This window comes from Drosophila busckii, chromosome X, assembly GCF_011750605.1.
Source record: "Drosophila busckii strain San Diego stock center, stock number 13000-0081.31 chromosome X, ASM1175060v1, whole genome shotgun sequence".
Classification (NCBI taxonomy): Eukaryota; Metazoa; Arthropoda; class Insecta; order Diptera; family Drosophilidae; genus Drosophila; species Drosophila busckii.
The window spans coordinates 8726719-8744900 of record NC_046608.1 but is presented as its reverse complement, the minus strand read 5'-3'; the positions used below and the strand labels follow the sequence as shown (position 1 = coordinate 8744900).

Sequence of the window (18182 nt, the reverse complement as noted above, 5' to 3'; positions counted from 1 at the left end):
CATAGCAAATTCAAACGTAAAAACGATGCGTTGTTTAGTTCAGCTTCAACAGCAATACGCCGGATACACACACACACACACACACATACTTTTAAACAAAATACACAGCAAGATTGATCGCATTTGAAGCAAAGCAGGCGATCACACTCACACTAATGCCGCAAAGCGCCGTTAACGCTTTTGTATATATGTATGTACATATATTTAAAGCAATACAAAAAAATTTAATGTTTATATTGCAAGCGCGCGCGCGCTCAGCATTTTTAAGTTTTCTATAAACAGTTTGCATTGATTTTCAACGCTCATTGCAACTTTAACAATTCGTTAGTTATTAAAAGAAATAAAATTGATATTATTATGCTATATTTTAGTTTGATTTGCTGTCAATTCGTTGCCTTTGTTCTTTATGCAAAACTAGAACAGACCGAACTTGTTTAAATAGTCTCAACGCCTGTTTAGCTAGTTTAGAACTAAACGTTCAGTTTCAGTTTCAGTTTTGAAGGTCGCAATATTTGCATTTGTTTGTTGTCTCTATAACTGTTATTGTTATTGTTGCTGCTTCAATCAAAACTGTCACATTGACCCATATTCAAAGTTTGCGAGCGTTAAACAAAGCAATTTACTTAAGAAAATGCCTAGCAAATTATTTACCAAGTTGTGTGCATTGTTTGATTGATTAAAATCCAAGCAAAATAAAATAAATCGTTTATAGTTTTAGATTAAGTTTATGCTTGGCTAAATACATAACACACACACACACACACACACGACTACGTATGTGTGTTTGTTTTGAAGTCTATTTGGCCTTCTGTTTGCTCGGCATACAAACATGGAAAGGCGACAAGCCTTATGAAGCTAATGAAGCTAACAAAGCCAAAAAAAAAAAAAAAAACAAATGGAAATACGAAAAAAATACACACACATATAAATTAAACTGAGCTGCAACTCGAGTGCCGAGTGATTTTGAATTGTGACCACAAACTGTGATTTGGACAGTGACAAGGTTCACACTTCGGTTGCTTCAATGGCATTCGAATGCGACTAACCCCACGACCCAATCTGGAAGCCCTCAGGCATTGCTTTATCAGCAGAACTTTTTTAACAGCAGCTGCCACTGTTGTCGCCTTTTTCCCGTCAAATCTGACTGTTTTCGAAATTCAGCTGCAGATAAAGCGGGAATTCTTGATTTTGAAAATGTGTTTGGATTTTTTTTCTTTTGATTTTGGCATATTTTAAATTTTTTGTTGGAAATTAAGCATTTCTTAACTTTTTTCGACTAGGATTCTGCCTTTTTTTAAACTTCCTTTAAGCTTTTTCCCTGAACAAAAGTTCGCAGCACTGGCAGCTGCAATGTTCAATCATTAGATCGTTAATTAGAGTGAGAGAGTGTGTGTGTGTGAGAGTGATAGCGAGAGAGGGGCGGCTATTTATGGGCTTATCGATTCGCTTGCTTGCCTTATTTGCTAAAATGGAAATCGTGCTCACCCCAGCCCGAACCCAAACTGCTTTTAGTTGATCAGCTGTGCTTACATAATTAGTTAACAAGGTTAGCTAGCCAACTGATCAAGTGCCTTATATATATATACACACTTTATAATGGCGTCTGTTCGATGCCGTTGATAAGCAAACAACAACAACAACAGCAGCAGCAGCAAAATTAATAAAAAACGAAACTGAATAGACGATAAGACTACGCCAAGTTTTTGTTGTTGTTAATCAACTTGAACTTGACTTGGGTGTGGTCAGTGGGCCAGACAATTGTTGTTTAGAATATGCACAAGTTAAACATAACATGAGTTTAAGCTGAACGCACTCGCTAATTAATAAAAATATTACATATTACATACTTAAATTGCAAGTCTGCATTAAGTTTGAATAGATATTTTTCATATTTATGTACTTTCATTAAAGTTAACAGCTGCGCTAACTAAAATTTGAAAAACATTTCCCTAAACGTTTCACTCACATTTTCGCTTTTGTTTTTATTTTCAGTTTTAGCTGCAGCAGCTATAAAAACGTTTTGTAATAAATCGTTTTTGTACATAACATTGTTATTAACAAATACTTACACCTGGCCATAACTGCACAAACCTGTTGCGCACTCAGAGCGAGAGCGAAAGAGAGAGAGAGAGAGAGAGAGCGCCTAACAAATTGTGCAATTGATTCTTGATTAATAAATTGCCAATGAATATTTATTGCACATGACTTACATACAAATTTATTTAAGCGTTAACTAAAGAAGATTTTCAATTTGGCTTTGAGCCAGTGTTGAAACATTGAAAATGAAATCTGTATGCGTTATTTCAATGAACATAAAAGCATCTTTTTTATTCAATTTATACGATTGTGCATTTATTTTCAATCCAAGTGGGAATTTTGAAATCAAATAAAACTCAAATCAAGCTAAAATTATATACAAACTAGCATTATTTCATATTTTTGGCTGGAAAGTTGCGAGCTAGCTTATTTTTTAAGCAGAATTTAGTTCATCTGGCAACACTGGCAACAAAATGTTCTTGAATTCAATAAGCAATAAAAATCTTGCGTTTAATTCCTATTCAAAGCAATGTTTGTTAAGCATAAATATTTGCATAAATATAAATGTAAATCTATTAGCTATTTGCTCTGGCAAATTCTCTGGTTCTCGCTCTCTCTCTCTCTCTCTCTCACCCTAAGCTGAAAACTCGTGCATTGTTTGCTGCTTGGTTTGCTTTGATTCGCGCTACTGGTTGACCTTGACAAGCGGCCGAGACTGAATCACACACACACACCACTAAACAAACAAAGGGTGCCAGAGCGAGAGCGAAAGAGAGTGAGCGAGAGAGTCTGTCAGTCAGTAGTAAAAAGTCAAGCACTCACCTTTAGCGGCACTCATTAGATCTTTAACCTCTTTGATAATGCGCTTGATCTGATGACTAGTATGATCCAATTCCTTTTCGTGACGATTGAGATTATCACGAAATTCGGGACTATCGACAATGCATTCCTCAAATTCCAACGGCTCCAGGCCGCGACGAATATCTTTGCCGCCGCCCATTTTGTTGTTGTTGTTGTTGTGGTTGGTGAATTTGTTTATTTGTATTCTTTTTGTTTTTGTTTTGTTATTATCTGTGCTGCAATTTGTTTTATGCTTAATTTTAATATTTGTATTATTATTATTATTATTACTGTTGTTGTTGTTGTTGTTTTGCGAGACGTTTGAATTGTTGCGCCGAAAGCGACGACGCACAAAATAAATATGTTTATTTTTCAATTTGTTTTTAGCTGCAGCTGCTATTGTTGTTGCTGCCGCTGCCGCTGTTGTTGTTGTATTTGTTGCTGCTGCGGTTTCGTTGTAACTTTGCTGCTGTTGCTGTTGTTGTTGTTGTTTGTTAGTAGTAGTGTTATTATGTTTCTTTTTATTAATATTTGCATTTGCATTTGTATTGTAATTAATATTATTAGTATTGTTGTTATTATATTTTTGTTGTGTCTGCTTCATAATTTCAATGCGAAACAAAAAACAGCAAATAAAATTAATTTAACTTAAATTATTCGTTTCTTTTAGCACTGTTTTTTTTTATTAAACAACAAAAAAAATGCAACAAATTATGTGTATGCATACAGAAAACATAATTATTGTTTATGCGGCACTGCAAAAATAAAATTATAATTTCATAATTAATAAACACACATAAAAACATAGAGTGAGGCAAAATAACAATTAATTATAAACATATTAAAGCATGTGAACATAATGAGCTTGCAGCTTATATAAATGAATTAAAAGAAAAACACGCACAACTAAAAACACACACACACAAGCAAAGGCGCAGGAATGAAAGCAACAATTTAATTTGTGGTATCGATACCAAGCCAGACTTATTAACAAACAAAATGCCATAAACAAAAGCAATGTAAATGCATAAAATATTTGCAATTTAATAACGCGTACTAACTTTTCAAATGCATTCGCTGTCTGTCTCTCTCTCTCTCTCTCTTTTTCTGTCTGTCTGTCTTACCACAGCAGCAGCAAAAGAGCAAAAAAAAAAATAAAATAAAAGAGTGGGAGAGCGACCGCGCAAAGAGCAAAGAGAAGCTCAAGCGTTTACGCTCACAGCAGCAGCAGCAGCAGCAGCAGCTGCGCTGCATCCATTGTAAGCGTCAAGTGCATGTCATGAAATTGTTTTCGCTCATATTACGATATTCAAATCAATGTAAAAATTACAATACTGTAATCTGTTTTTAGTTACTTTTTGCATATAATAGCTATTTGCAATCTACTTTTTGTTACATACACACAGAATACATTTGCATCTGTGTGTGTGTGTGTATGTGTATGCGCAACGAATATTAAATTCGCAAAGTTTTGTGCACAAACGTTTTAATATTCAAATTCAAATGGTGGCGTCTTGACTATTACTGCCGCTGCGGTTGTTGTTGTTGTTTGCCTTCTGTCTCTTGTTTTATTGTTTATTGTTGTAGTTTTTGTTTTAACATTTTCTTTCTGCTGTTGCTTGCAATTTGACTTTGGTTTGCAGTTACTTTTTGGTTTTCCATTTGCTGCAACTAATTTCATTTGCTAAAAAATCAAATTTCGCTCACAAACACACACACATCCACACAATCTGACACTCGCATACAAACACTCACACACACACACAGGCACATGCGGACGCCGTCGTTTTTAGCAGAAACTTGTTGAATATGTACGTAAAAAAAACTGGTTGTGCGACAAATACAAGTACAAAAGGCGCGCACACAGAGGCACAGGCACAAAACTAAAACTGCACACTGCATATTTGAGTTGTTTATATTTATACTTTTATTGTAATTTTGAACGCCTTTTTCCAAAAGTTTTTGCTTTTCGCACACGCAGACATACTCAGCCATACAAACGCACACACACACACACACACGCTCACACAAATCTTTCACATATTCAATCGCATTCCTTGCGACGTGATCTTAAAAAATTCTCACAAAAAGAAAAAGAACTATTAAATGCCAGATAAATAACACACTTCATTGCATAATTTCAGCTGCTGTGGCGGCTGCTGATGCTGCCATTTTTCCTACGCGCGATCACCAAGTAAACACACGCGTATTTCAAACGCACACACGAAAAAAAAACAAACAAAATGCAATTCGGCCGTCCACCAAGCGTACACACGACCCGCACCTTCAACGTTTAAGATTACAGTAAAAAAGTTTGTTGTTGTGCTAGAGATGTACAATAGCTAAAAGCGTCAACCATCGATGTTTTTTGACGATGTTTTTGCTTATATCGATGTTGAGTTATGTTAAACCAAAAAATGTTATGTTAAACATCAGTTTAATTTCGCTGTTCATATTTCTTAACATTAAAATTACAATCGATTTTAATTTGCATTTAAATACAAGCAGGACGAAACGCTAACGTAAACAAACCACAGCTGTCCTTCCTCCCCGCTGAGACTCTCAAACCTATTTCTTCCCTTCCGGCTCTGACTGTCAAACTGTGCGCGCGCGATATGCCACTTTCCCCTCGCTGCTAATTGCCTAACGCGATAACGACAATAGTGCTATGCTCCTGTTAGTTGTTCAATTTAACATTACAGTGCTCACTTTCTGCTCCACATGGAGCACATGCACTTTTAATTTGCGGGTCATATGAATTCAAATTATATTCGACGAAGCAGTGCAGTGTGATATTGTTGCTATCGAAAGAGTTATTAATCTTTTATTCTCTTGGTTCGCTGTTACTGTTTCCCCGCTGTTTTAACATTATAATTAACATTTTACAATTTGCCTCCCGAGGCATTGCGGGCTGTGTCTTTGCTAACATTTCCGAATAGCTAAGGAAATTCGTCAATATGGGTTGTGTCTTGGCCATATATCGATGATTAATTATATTAGTCGATCGTACCGATAAGAATCACTTGACATGTATCATCCACAAAAATAAATCCGTTGAGCTGAAGTATGTTATGTTTTTATACGTAGAACTGACTTAGGCAACGAACTTGCTGGTCATGGCAAGTTCATTTACGTGAAAGCCTTCATACAGGGTGATAAAAATCTATTGATCTTTTATTTTTTAATTTGAAATCCATTTGCGTAGAATAAAACAGCGCAAGAATTAAATGTAATTTATATTTTGTATATTTTCAATATGTATATAATAATAGCAATTACACAAAATAATTTTAATAGACAATAAAAATAATCATAATAGTACAATAATGATCGGTATATATTTATTTATATAATCATTATATGTCGCTTTTCTCGACGATAGCAATATAAAATCATACAACATTCTTTTAAGCTTATCAACGTGAGGTGTTACGCAAAAAAAAAAAAAATAATATAATAATAAGAATACGTATTTTTGTAAACAATAATTATAGTTTTGATTTGAAATATTAGTGAGTTACACAACAAGTTAGCAATAGCAAAATATAGGTTTACGTATGATTTTGGTAGTAGACCCACAATAAGAGATACGGGGAGCAGCTTCCAAAAGCAATTTGAGTGAGAGACGCATTTAGAGAAATAATAATACATAAAGAAATAAGAAGATTAATAGTAAATACATACATATAAATTATAAAGTATGCTTGCACAGTTGCATGTTTTGAATATTTGCTATATATATGAATCATATATACCATTAGCATATAATAATAGTTAGAATTGAATTTTTTTCTTCAATACGTGTTGTTGTTGATTTTTTTTTTTTGGATTCGTTATGCGAATTGGAAAGTTCTCTAGTGTGTGTTGGATCGTGGATCATGTTTGTGGAACGCAAAAAAATTTCTAAACCTAAAAATTAATTGTTAACACGTTGCATTTATATATTTATAATATATATGTACTTTTTGTAATGTTTTTTTTTTTGTTTTTTTTTTTAACGTGCTACGTTTATATTTCGTTTTTATTTGCTTTTGTTTTATCAATGTAATTTTTGTTTTCTTCTTCACGTAAATTTAATTTAATTGTGTTTTTTTTTTTTAAGTTTAAAATCATTACTTTAAATGTTAGAATGTTTCGTGCATGTGTATTTTAAGCATTTCTTTTTATACAAACAATTTGAAATTTCACTTTTAATAATTTGGTTGCAATGTTTTTAGGATAGACAATGAGAAATTAGAGCAAGTTGATTCGAATCAACAGATATTATTTATAATTCTCTTTTCCTTAGCGAAAAAAATGTTGTTTTTTTATGATAGTACGTTTTAATGTGTTTTATTAATAAATTTAATTTATTTACTTTGTGTTTTTATATATTTATATATACGTGTATGTAATTCCTTTTTTTTTTGTATTATTTGCAATTATTTTCGTTTAGGTTTCGCTTAAAATATAATAATTTTTTAATAATAATAATAAACTACGACCGTTTTTGTTGAACACTAGAGTTGTTGCTTAAGCTGGTTCATGTAGTGGAGCTGTTGTTTTTGTTGTTGTTATTGTTGAGTACACACTGCTGTTGTTGTTGTTGTTGGAGGAATTCGCTTAATTGCTTTTGTAGCTGTTTGTATGAAAAGTAGAAAGAGAGAGAAAGAGAGAGAGAGAACGTACATGAGAAAGAGATGGCAGGTTTGTTTGATATTTAGGTTTTATAAATTTTATATAGCAAGCAAACTAACCGAATTAATTACAATTTGTTTAATGCAAGTAAATTTTGTTTTTCTTTATGACTCAACAAATAAACTAAAAATTTTTGTGTCGGTGTTGTTGTTGTTGTAATAGTTAAATTGGTCGTTTTTGGCGCTCATGCATAATTATAGCGTTTTGATTTGTTGTTCTTGTTGTTGTTGTTGCTGCTGCTGTTGCAGATGGAACTTGTTGTTCTTGTTGTTACAGCTACTGTGGTTATTTTTTGTTGTTGTTGTTGTGGTGGTGGTGGTGGTGTTGTTGTTGTGGAGTTGGCTGTGTTGCATGCAAGTGCAAGTGGCCTACATGTAGGGATAGCCCATGTTGCGTCCCGCCGCAGCAGCTGCTGCCGCCGCTGCTGATGCGCCAGGCGGGTAATTTGTTGCATATTGTGGAGGAATGCCCATGGTTGGGCCAGCTGTTATCATTAGCTGTGGCTCCATTTGTATTATATTTTTATGCTCCGTGGTATCATCCTCCTTCTCACGCTGCGCCTCATTCAACTCCAGTTTATCCACCTTGGTGGTATATTCACGCAGCACCTGCAAAGCAAAGCAAATCATTAAGTATCATTATACAAAGCTATAGATATATATAGCACGCACCTGTATCAAGTAGGGCATGGCAAAGTCCATGATTTTGTGTTTCCATGCCAGCTCCAGTATGACATCGGGACGCAGCAAATCGTAGCACTGAAAACGAATTAAATTATATATTTGCTTGAGGCTAATCCGAGACGACTAATCCTTACCTGATATAGACATGCAGCGAAGCAATCGTGCGCACTGCGTTCCAGGAACCATCCCAAGAGCTCCTCGGCAATCTCTTGCTTGCCCGACTCGGCAGCATACTCCATAGCATCCTTGTAGAGTTTGTCCTTTTTGCACAGCTCGACGCTCTGTTTCCAGCGGTTGTTGCCTGTGACAAACAGAAATCAATGAGTTTAAGACTTTAACTGTGTGTGTGTGTGTATATAGATTTCGATTTACCCTTGTAGAGATAGGCGGCGATGCGACGGAATTCGGTGAGCTCGTGCTTCTCGAGCTTCTGTGCCAGCGCAATGGTGTCAAAGTTGTCGAAGCCATCGATCGAGTTGCGCAATCCCTGATAGTCCTCCTCGTCGATAAGCAGACCGTTGAGCGCCTCGTTGATGGCCTTGTTGTTGAGAGACTGCACGGAGCGCAGATAGGGCTTGACCAGTGGCAAGTAGCCGGTCTTGGAGAAGTAGCTGACGGCACGGGTGTGATCCATGCGCGGTGCCAGTACCAGCAGCATGTCGTTCAGCAGCAGCGGCTTGAACTCCAAATAGAATTCAATGGCCTTGTAGTAGAGCTCAATGTTGGCCACCTTGGTGATAATGTCCTTGAAGTGGCCCTCACGCCAGGCCTCTGTGGGATGCGCCATCATGGCGAGCACAGCGTTATCATATTCCTCATACTTGTCATAGAGGAACACCAGCTCGGACCATAGATGCGCCGACTCTGCGGCACGCAGCACCTTGGGTATATTAACACGTGACCAGAACAATTCCAAATGCTCACGCATCTTGGAGGGCTTGAATTTGGAATACAAAATGGCCAGCTCGCTGAACATGCCCATGTGTGCGCGCTCCAGACCCAGCGCTGATTCAAGCAGGGCAATAAGCTCCTCAAAGTAGCCACGATTCTGATAGTAGTTGATCAAATCCTCCAGCTCATCGGCATGCACCACAATATGCAGGCCGCACATCTGCGCCAGGCGGAACTCCTCCGCATCGACGCAGGCAAAGCAGACCTCCTTCCAGGTGCGCGTCGAGTTGGCCTTGCGTGCCGAGTCGACGGCGCCTTGGAATTCCTTGAGATACACCAGCGTGATGGCCAGGCGCGCAAAGTTGCTCACATTGTTGTACAGCAGCTTGGCGGCATCGTACATGCCGTCGCTGAAGCAGCGGTCGCCAATCTTCTGTATGTCCGCATGGTTGGGACCCGAGATGAACTCCTCGAGATCGGCGAGGCGACCGGTGCGCGCGTAGGCGTAAATCAGTTCGCTCTCAATGTACGACTCGCGCGCCTTCTTGCGCGCCATTTGCAGATAGCGCACCAGATCGTCCCACGACTCCACCTTGCTGGCCACATCGACCACGTCCATGTAGGCGCTGGGATCGTCTGCCTTGATATACGAATCGATGGCCTCCTTCACCAGGCCCTGCTGCAGCTGCGCCTTGGCCAGCTGCGACCAGACCGCCGGCTCGTTGCAGCGCTCGGCAAACTCATTGGCGCGCTCCAGATTGTTCACCTGATCGATCAGCACCTGTATGGCCGAGGTGTTGACATCGAACTTTTTGAATATGGCGAACGCCTCCTCGTACAGTTGATTGCTTATAGCGATGTTGGCTATATCGGGTGCATCGTAGTTGTCCAGCCGATTGATGTAGTCCATGACGCGTGTGCGGTCTGCCTTGATGGCCGTGAGGATAAGCAGATTCTGTAGATTGCGATGATCGCTGAAGACGGAAGAGTCCAAAATGATTTTCTCCAGCAGCTCAATCAACTCATTTGGCAAATCGGCAGTCATGAAGGCCTTGACAGTGACGGATATATCATCGGGATCCTGCGTCTCAGACAGCGCTGTCTGCACCACCTGATCGATGAGCTGACGCTTGTAGGGATTGGCTTCGGACAACACCTCAGCCCAGAGCTCGGCATCGCGACGTGCCACCAGATAACGCGCCTCGCTCTTGAACAGCGAGTTCTCATTGCAGACCGCAATCAATTCGCGATCGCACTGGCCGCGCTCGTAGGCAACACAAGCCAGATGGGGATCACGCTTTTCACAATAGCGACCCACGACGCGACTGTCGTAGTATTGGTTCTCCTTGAGGAAACGCTCGGGATTGTTGTTCGAGTCAATGTAGATCTTGGCCAGCGCATTGTGTGTCGCCGGCTCGACGCAGCCCTCGTGGACGCGCGACTCCAGCCAGGGCAGCAGCAGCTTCAAACGATTACGCTTCTCCACCTCCTCGACCAGCTCGTCCGTGGAGAACTGTCCCTTGACCACCAGTATTAGATTCTTGATAATATCCTCGCTGCAGTCCACATCGAGCAGACCGCCGACGACGACGGGCAGACGTGAAGGGTTCACCTTTTGCACATAGATCTCAATGTACTTTTGCAAATTGTTGCGATACAAATAGAGCACGAGATCGTGGACAAAGTCAAAGCGATCACAGACTATGATAAGCGGCAGTTGATCCGTCAGCTTGGCCTCCTTCAGGAAGTTCTTCACGCGGTCCGGACTGTAGCAGTTGGACTCGCGGCAGATGCGCTCCACCTCCTTGATCTGATTGGTTTTGCAAGCGGCTTGGATATACTTGAAGTGCACCTCGGGATCCTGCGAGAAGTTGACAATGCTGCTCAAGAAATAGAAGAGACCATCGTAGCTCTTAAAGCTTTCGAACAGATCAATCAGCGCCTTGGTCGTCAGCTGCTCATGATATTTGGTCGCAATCTGCACGCAAATCTGCAAATTCTGGCGCAGATTAGCCGTCAGCATGGCCTTCAGGCACTCCAGCGAATCCTCCACCGACAGCGTGCCGAAGAAGCTCACCAGCCACTCGGCGTTCAGCATATGCGTGTGGACCACCGCACGCTTGATGTCATACAGATCCGTATAGTGCTCCAGGGCGCGCTGCAGCAGTCCGGCCTTCTCGCAGAGCTGCGCTATGTGGGCGCGATCGTAGTGCGTGAACATGGCGTTGCCCAGAATGGCGTCCGCCACTTGCGGTGCCGACAGTAGATTCATCTCGAGCAGACGCGTCTGCAGCGCTCCCTCGGCCGCACGATTGTGCTTGAGTGCGTCCAACAGAAACGCCGTGCATTGCTGCACCATCGAATGCTCCATAAAGATGTCCACAATCTGATTAATATCCGCCAGCGGCTCCTCCTCGGCCACCAGCATGGAGGCGAAGCCAGCGCCCTGCTCGGGACTGCTGCGCATCACGGAGCGCAAGAGGAATATATAGTCGGGCGTATAGTTAACTTTCTTGGCGTAGAGCACAATCTTCTGGAACTGCCCGGTTTCGGCAAAGCATTGGATCACCTTGTTGGGCACATTGGCGCGCAGGTAAATGGACAGCGCCAGTGTTAGGTCCGAGGTCTTGACCAGATCGCCCAGCTCCTCGCTGCACTCGAGCTTCTCCTCCTTGAGCCACTTTTCGCACAGCTGCTTCTTGCCCTGCAGCAGCACGGGACGGCAAAGTTCCAGCGACTCGAACTTATTCAGCTTGCCCTGGTCCAGCAATATGCCAAAGTATTGCAGCAGTGGCGGCGTCGTCGAGCCCGCCGGCGTCTGCACCTGCTGGAAACGCTGTATGGTCTGCGGAGTGCGCAGTATGCCCTTGGGCGCCAGTGCAGCCACCTTGGCCGCCTCGGCGTACTGGCCGGCAGTGAAAAGTTTATTGAACTTGCGGACGAACAACTCCTCGGCGCCCGCCAGATTGTTGCGCACTGCCATGCGCAGAGCCAGATCGGGATTCTGTAGCACAGTGTTGATGTAGGGTATGATCTGCTCCTCGTCGACAGTCACCGAGAGCACCTGACCCTTGCGATTGACGCCAATGATGCCGCCGCTGGCCTCGTGCGGTGCGGTCACAAAAATCGTATCGGCCGATATGCGATTCATGTAAATGCACGTGGCCGTCTCCATGTCGTACAGATGTATGTAGCCATATTTGGTTATCAAATAGATGGTATCGTACTTGGCAGAGACCTGCATTGCGACGGGGAAATCGTTTTGTGCCTCCGGGGGGAAGAATACGTCGACGGCCTTTTTGGGAAACGGCTGGTTGCCATTTGGCGGTGTGCCCACCTCAATGATGTGCAGCTTGCCACCCGTGGCAGTGCGCACAGCGAAGCAGAACAGCGTGGTCGGCTCCTTGTTGCCCTCGATCTTGAAGCTGGCAAAGCTAGCGGCATGTCCCTCAATCGCCTGCGACACCTTCCGCTCCACCGAATACAGCTGCATGGCGCCGGCCACGCGACTCGGCAGCGCTGAGATGCCGACGAGCAGCAGCCACTGCTGTGACGCATTGCAGCGATAGTTGATGATCTGGCAGCCGTTCAGCGAGGAGTGTCTATCGAACATTTTCTGTGGCATCGAATCGCCCTCCATGGACCAATGGAAGACGCTCGTCTCGGTCACCAGCGCCAGCGTGTTGAGCGATATCCATTTCCAGAAAACCACATCCTCGTTCATCGTGTGCGCCTTCATTTTCGATTTCATCTCAATGTTGAAGATTTGCAACGTCTTTTGCGCTGCAATTAAAAGAGGTCAACAAAATCATTAGTATTTATTTATTTACATTTATTTTTGAATTTTTTATAAGAAATTTAATGCATTCTTTAAATTAATTGCTAGTTTTTGAATTTTCATTTTTATATCGTTTGCATTTTATATTGAAAGTTTCAATTTTAGATATTAGAATTAATATTTTTATTGAAAATTCCTGATTTCCTGCATATGCCAAGTATTCTCTTATTTTTTATAACTTTAACTCTATTTTGTGCGTTTTGTTTGTATTTGGACATGCTTAATTTTTGTTGATTTATTGATTTAATTACCTTTGAGCGCAATAACCTTGCTGGCCGGATTCATAATGGCCGAATCGGCTGATATGGGACGACGAGTCGGATTCGCCGAATCGTTCATATCAATGATGACCACTTGGGCGGTGTCATTCGACTTCTCCCGCACGCAAATGAACTTGTCCGACTCCATTGTGAGCGTGCTGAACGAAAAGGAATTGGGATTGATGCCGACATTTGTGAGCTGCAAAATAAAGTTGCAATTATAATTACAGAAAATGTTTAGGATTCAAAGCATATGCGCTCATAAGTTTAATTACGTTCTAATATAATAATGTAGTTTATCATGAGGTCACGTGTCTAGACAAACAGCAATTGAGCCGCTGAGTAACGGTAATCAGTAGATCATCTTAATGCCCATATACATACATATGCATGTTAAAATGTAATTCTAATTTAAAAACCCTTTAATTCAATTCAAATTGTTGATCGTTTGCTTAAAAATTTAGCGTAAACAAGCGCATGTGAGCGGGAGAGAGAGAGAGCCATAAAAACAACAACAAAATATCAAAAGTTCAAGGTTTTCCGATCGAACAAATACTCTCTATCTCTATCTCCCTCTCGCACTTTCTCTCTTTTGCTAGCTTGCCTGCTCTGAAATTCTTTTTTGGGCATTAATACATATGTATACTATAAACATATATACATTTGTTTAAATGCAAATGCACTTGAACAAAGAAAATGTCCATGCGAGAGTTATAAAAGTATTCTTTCTTTTCCTTTTGTTCTTAAAGCGACATTTTCATTAAATGATATTATTATGATATCAGACATTAACGGGCGGGCCACTGACATTTTAAATAGTGATAAGCATAACAGCAACAAAAGTTAAATTATTGCAAATGGCTAATGTCTTCTTTGGATTACTTAAAAAATATTGCAAAATATTAATAATAAGTGCATATAAATTAAATAAATTATTTACGGTTTGCAGTAATACAAAAATATTATTCTTAATGCTATGCTCTCTTTCTCTCTCTCTCTCTCTCTCTGCTTATCAACATAAAAGAAATGTATATAATTTCATATATATCTGTTATTTGCTTGCTGAAGCTGGTGACTGGTACACCCCATATATTAACAAGATAACATATATATATATGTTATACATAGATATATGTACATATATATAGAGGCGTTTGTCGTTTAAAATCTTTGCTTTATTGCGGAAACGGAAATTCACATTTACAAATTCAAAACAAAGAGGTTTATTTTAAAAAAGAAATACTTTTATTTTCTTATACGTACATAAATATTTTAAATGCTTTGTAATCGCTATTATTGCCTTATCAGCAGGTAAACATTATCAATGAAAACAAAAAGAACTGAAAGCTATAGAGCAAGCCAGCACGTAAAATAAATTTAAGTTAAAGCATTTTTTTAAATTTTATATAAAGGCAGAATTAACGCGATAAATGTTTAGGCAATAACCTGAAATCTCGTTTTATATTATTTATGTCAATTACAAATTAACATATGGCTGAGATAAGTAAGGTGCAATGCAAAAAGCAAGAAAGTGTGAAAGAGAGCAAAAGAGAAATGCGAGCATTCTCTGTCGTCTCTCTATACGCCCCCTCTGCTTGCCATTAGAGACAGTCAAGCGAGCATATGGGCCACTTTTTTATTGCATAGGGTGTTTCAGTTACAAAACAAAAAAAACTAACAAAAACTGGATCATTTATTATTTTCGATGTTTAAAAAAATACGCAGAGCTTTTAGCAGCCTACACCATTAATTCAACTGACGATAAGATAAAAAACAAACAATAAATGAAATTTAGAAAAAATAAAAAAAACAGCTGAACAGCAAGTGAAACGCCCTAATGCCTTACCCTGACATGGATACTAGTGGAATTATCAATGATGCTAACCTAATGACATATGTACAGACATACAATGCATACATTTAAATTCATATGCGTTGCTTCAATGAGAAGAAAGAGAAAAATAAAGAATCTGATTTATTTAATCAAAGCGACAACAACGCCATAAGCAATGAAAGCAGCTTTAAGTTACAACATGCCAAGTTATGGTGAATTACGAGCGAGTGTATGTGTGTGTGTAGCACATTGTGTACTAAGGTTAATTCACCACAGCGCTATAAGAAAACACACACACACACTTGCAGCAGCGTAATGGCAAAAGTCGAAAAGTGATTTTTTTTGGGTGGAATTGCTTTACCATATTGAACCCACACAAATGTAACTTAGCCTGACAGACAAGTAGGAAGAGTAAATGCATAAAAGAGTTGAGCTAAGCCGGAGCCTGTAAATCAAAAATAAACGCACTTCCGTTTGCACAACAACAACTGCAAGAGGAAGAGAGAGAAGAAAACCTGCCAGCTCAAGCTTGTCATTACAGCGGAACCGGTTTACACACACACACACCAACAGAAAGTCTATTCAACACATTTGCCTGCATTTGTGTGCGTGTGCGTTTGTGTGAGCCGGCATTTGTCACGGGCATCAAATGCAATTTACATTATATCAAATTTAAATAACAGTTGCATTTGGCACACTTTTAACTGTAATGCCGATGACAAAACTTCAAAGTATAAGTGTGTCTTTGTGTGTGTGTGTGTGTGTTAGTTTCACTAGCATTATCAGTAACATACACATGCATTAGTAAGGCGTAAGGGAAAGAGTGCCGTGTGGTCGTCACATTGAGAGTGTGAGAGTAAAGCAAAAGAGGCGGCTACCTACCGGTGCGGCTCGATTCGGCTCAGTGCTGTGACTCATTCGACAGCACATAGCCAAAACTTCGACCAGTTAGTTAGTCACAATGCTACCAATAATATGCATGCATACAAGGCTAATCAATAAGACCAGCTTTTACGCATATTTGCCGCCCATCAAATTATTTTATCACTGTGCATAGTTATTTTTTCAACAAGGCTCAATGTTGGGTCAACAAGTGGTTGCTCACACACACACACACACACACACACACACACTCACACTTGTACATGCGCATGTTGCAGCCTAGCCATAAATAATAACTTCAAAATGTTATTTATTGTCGCGGCTTTCAACTTTCTTTATCGCCGCCCCACTGTAAGTAAAGCTTAAACTCACCTGTAAGTGCTCTTGAAAGCGTATGGGCAGCGGTTGCGTCATCGTGGCTGTCTATTGTGGAATTCTTTCTCTGCTTTCTGGATCAGTTGTGTTGTTTTGTTTTTTGGTTATTTATTCTTTCAAGTTTTTGCTGTTTCTGTTGTTGTTGTTGTTTATTATTGGTGCTTGAGACACACGCACTATTTATGTTTAATTTTCGTTATTGATGTTTGAATGTTTATAAGCGCGTGAGAGAGAATGCAAAAATACTGTTTTATGCGTCAATATTGACGCCGACTCTATTTGTTGTTGTTCTTAATTTATATGCTGCTGGTTAATTTCGCTTTTCTTTTTAGGGTCGTTCGTTGTTGTTGTTGTTGGTTTTGACTCGCTTTAAATTTTTATTAGCAATTTCGTTGTTTCGGTTTTGCTTGTGAGAAGATACACCAAAAAACTTTTAAAAAATAGAGAGAAAAGTTGGCTTTTGTTAAATTTTTATGCAATGAAAATACATTTAAACATTTGTGCACTCTAATTTGTTGCTATTATTGTTAGAAAGCAAGCGTCACCGCCTCTTAAAACATGTACCACAAAAAAAGAGAAAAAAAAAGAGGCCGCAAAGCAAAGCAGCAAACACTTTTTATGCATTACAACTTAGTAATACTTTTTAATTCTTCTCAGTACTGTATTTAAATAACTGTTTTTTGTTGAAAGACGCTTCGTTTTAACAGCACTTGCCCAAAAAAAAATACAAGTTTAAATAAAATGAAAATAATGAATCAACATGGGCGACAACACTGACACACACACGGCATTAAGTACAAGAGAGTTAGTGATAGAGCAGTCCCCTGTGGTGGGTTACAACGAAACCCAACACAGCTGCTACTTGCTTTGCGTCGGTATTGGTGAATGACTGTGTTAAATGCTGAAAATGTCAATATGTTATGTGCTGTGCCAGTGTGAGCGCATTTATTGAATATTAAAAGTTGCTGCCTAAAACTTTAGCAATAATAAACTAAGGACTATTTTATTTAATAAAAATGCAGTAAACATTCAAATGAATGATAAGCGATACTGTCTTGATAGCTTACAAAGCTCACCACACAGTGTCAGCCATGTTGAGTTGCGCTCCGACACACACACACACACACACTCGCACATTTAGACTTGCATACATACGTATGTATGTGAACTGTGGAAAAATCTGCTTTGCTAAATACACTTTTGCATTGATTTTTGCCACGCAGCAACATTTACAATAGCTTAAAATGTTGAATTAATGCAATATTAATTCTGATACCCCTACCCTATATCAGCAAATGCGCGCACATCGGCACCTATGCGTTGAACACGTATGCCACATAAACAAAAAATATGTTAGCAGGAAAAAAAAACACCGCCCACTAAAAGCATTGTCATAGACCACAGCACACAAATTGCAATCTTTTTCTTTCTTTCTCTTGCTTTACGTGTGTGGTTCGGTGCATAAGTTTGTTTGTGCAACCGCCTACTTTCTATTGTTATAAATTACGTCGGATTTTCTATTGTAAAATTACACACAACAGGACGACGACGGTAAAAAGTTGCGTATCTCCTTTTATAAGGAAATTAAAAGCGTACCAGTTTATTGCTGTTAATTAACAATTATACGTCTGCACGAACACACGACGATTACGATTCACATTGAATTCTTAACACATTATTCTTATTCGTTAAAAAACACACGAAAGAGCGAAAATTACATTGAAAAAAAAAGTTATGAATGAGACAACTGCAAATAGGGATGCACGGAAAATGCATATCGATATCGACAGTTTACTGGCATCGCATGTAAAGTGAGTTAACAGAATTGCTCCTCCATGTCACAGATAATTTCTTATTAACATTTT

The 18182-nt window shown here is 39.6% G+C and overlaps 2 protein-coding genes across 4 annotated transcripts in view; both read right to left on the bottom strand.

Moving 5' to 3' along the window:
- LOC108606787 (rho GTPase-activating protein 26) overlaps positions 1-3091 on the bottom strand; it is a 36464-nt gene extending 33373 nt beyond the window's left edge. Inside the window, exon 1 of one of the 2 annotated variants that reach the window (XM_017997227.2) lies at positions 2860-3091. In XM_017997227.2, the coding sequence (XP_017852716.1) occupies positions 2860-3037 (178 nt within the window). In that variant the 5' untranslated portion in view covers positions 3038-3091. The remainder of the gene's footprint in view (positions 1-2859) is intronic. The other variant, XM_017997228.2, reaches the window with a different exon arrangement.
- Positions 3092-7362: 4271 nt separating this feature from the next.
- LOC108606615 (clathrin heavy chain) lies at positions 7363-18017 on the bottom strand. 2 transcript variants are annotated; one of them, XM_017996886.2, is made up of 8 exons: positions 17914-18017; positions 16315-16747; positions 13218-13425; positions 8610-12911; positions 8372-8538; positions 8226-8312; positions 7927-8162; positions 7363-7495 (listed from the first exon to the last, which is right to left on the bottom strand). In XM_017996886.2, exons 2-8 carry the CDS (start codon positions 16354-16356, stop codon positions 7480-7482), a joined length of 5058 nt encoding a protein of 1685 aa, XP_017852375.1. In that variant the 5' UTR covers positions 16357-16747; positions 17914-18017; the 3' UTR covers positions 7363-7479. The 2 variants fall into 2 exon arrangements, with proteins under 2 accessions (XP_017852375.1, XP_017852376.1); XM_017996887.2 differs by lacking the exon at positions 7363-7495 and having other exon boundaries at positions 7826-8162.
- Between the last annotated feature and the right edge of the window lie 165 nt (positions 18018-18182).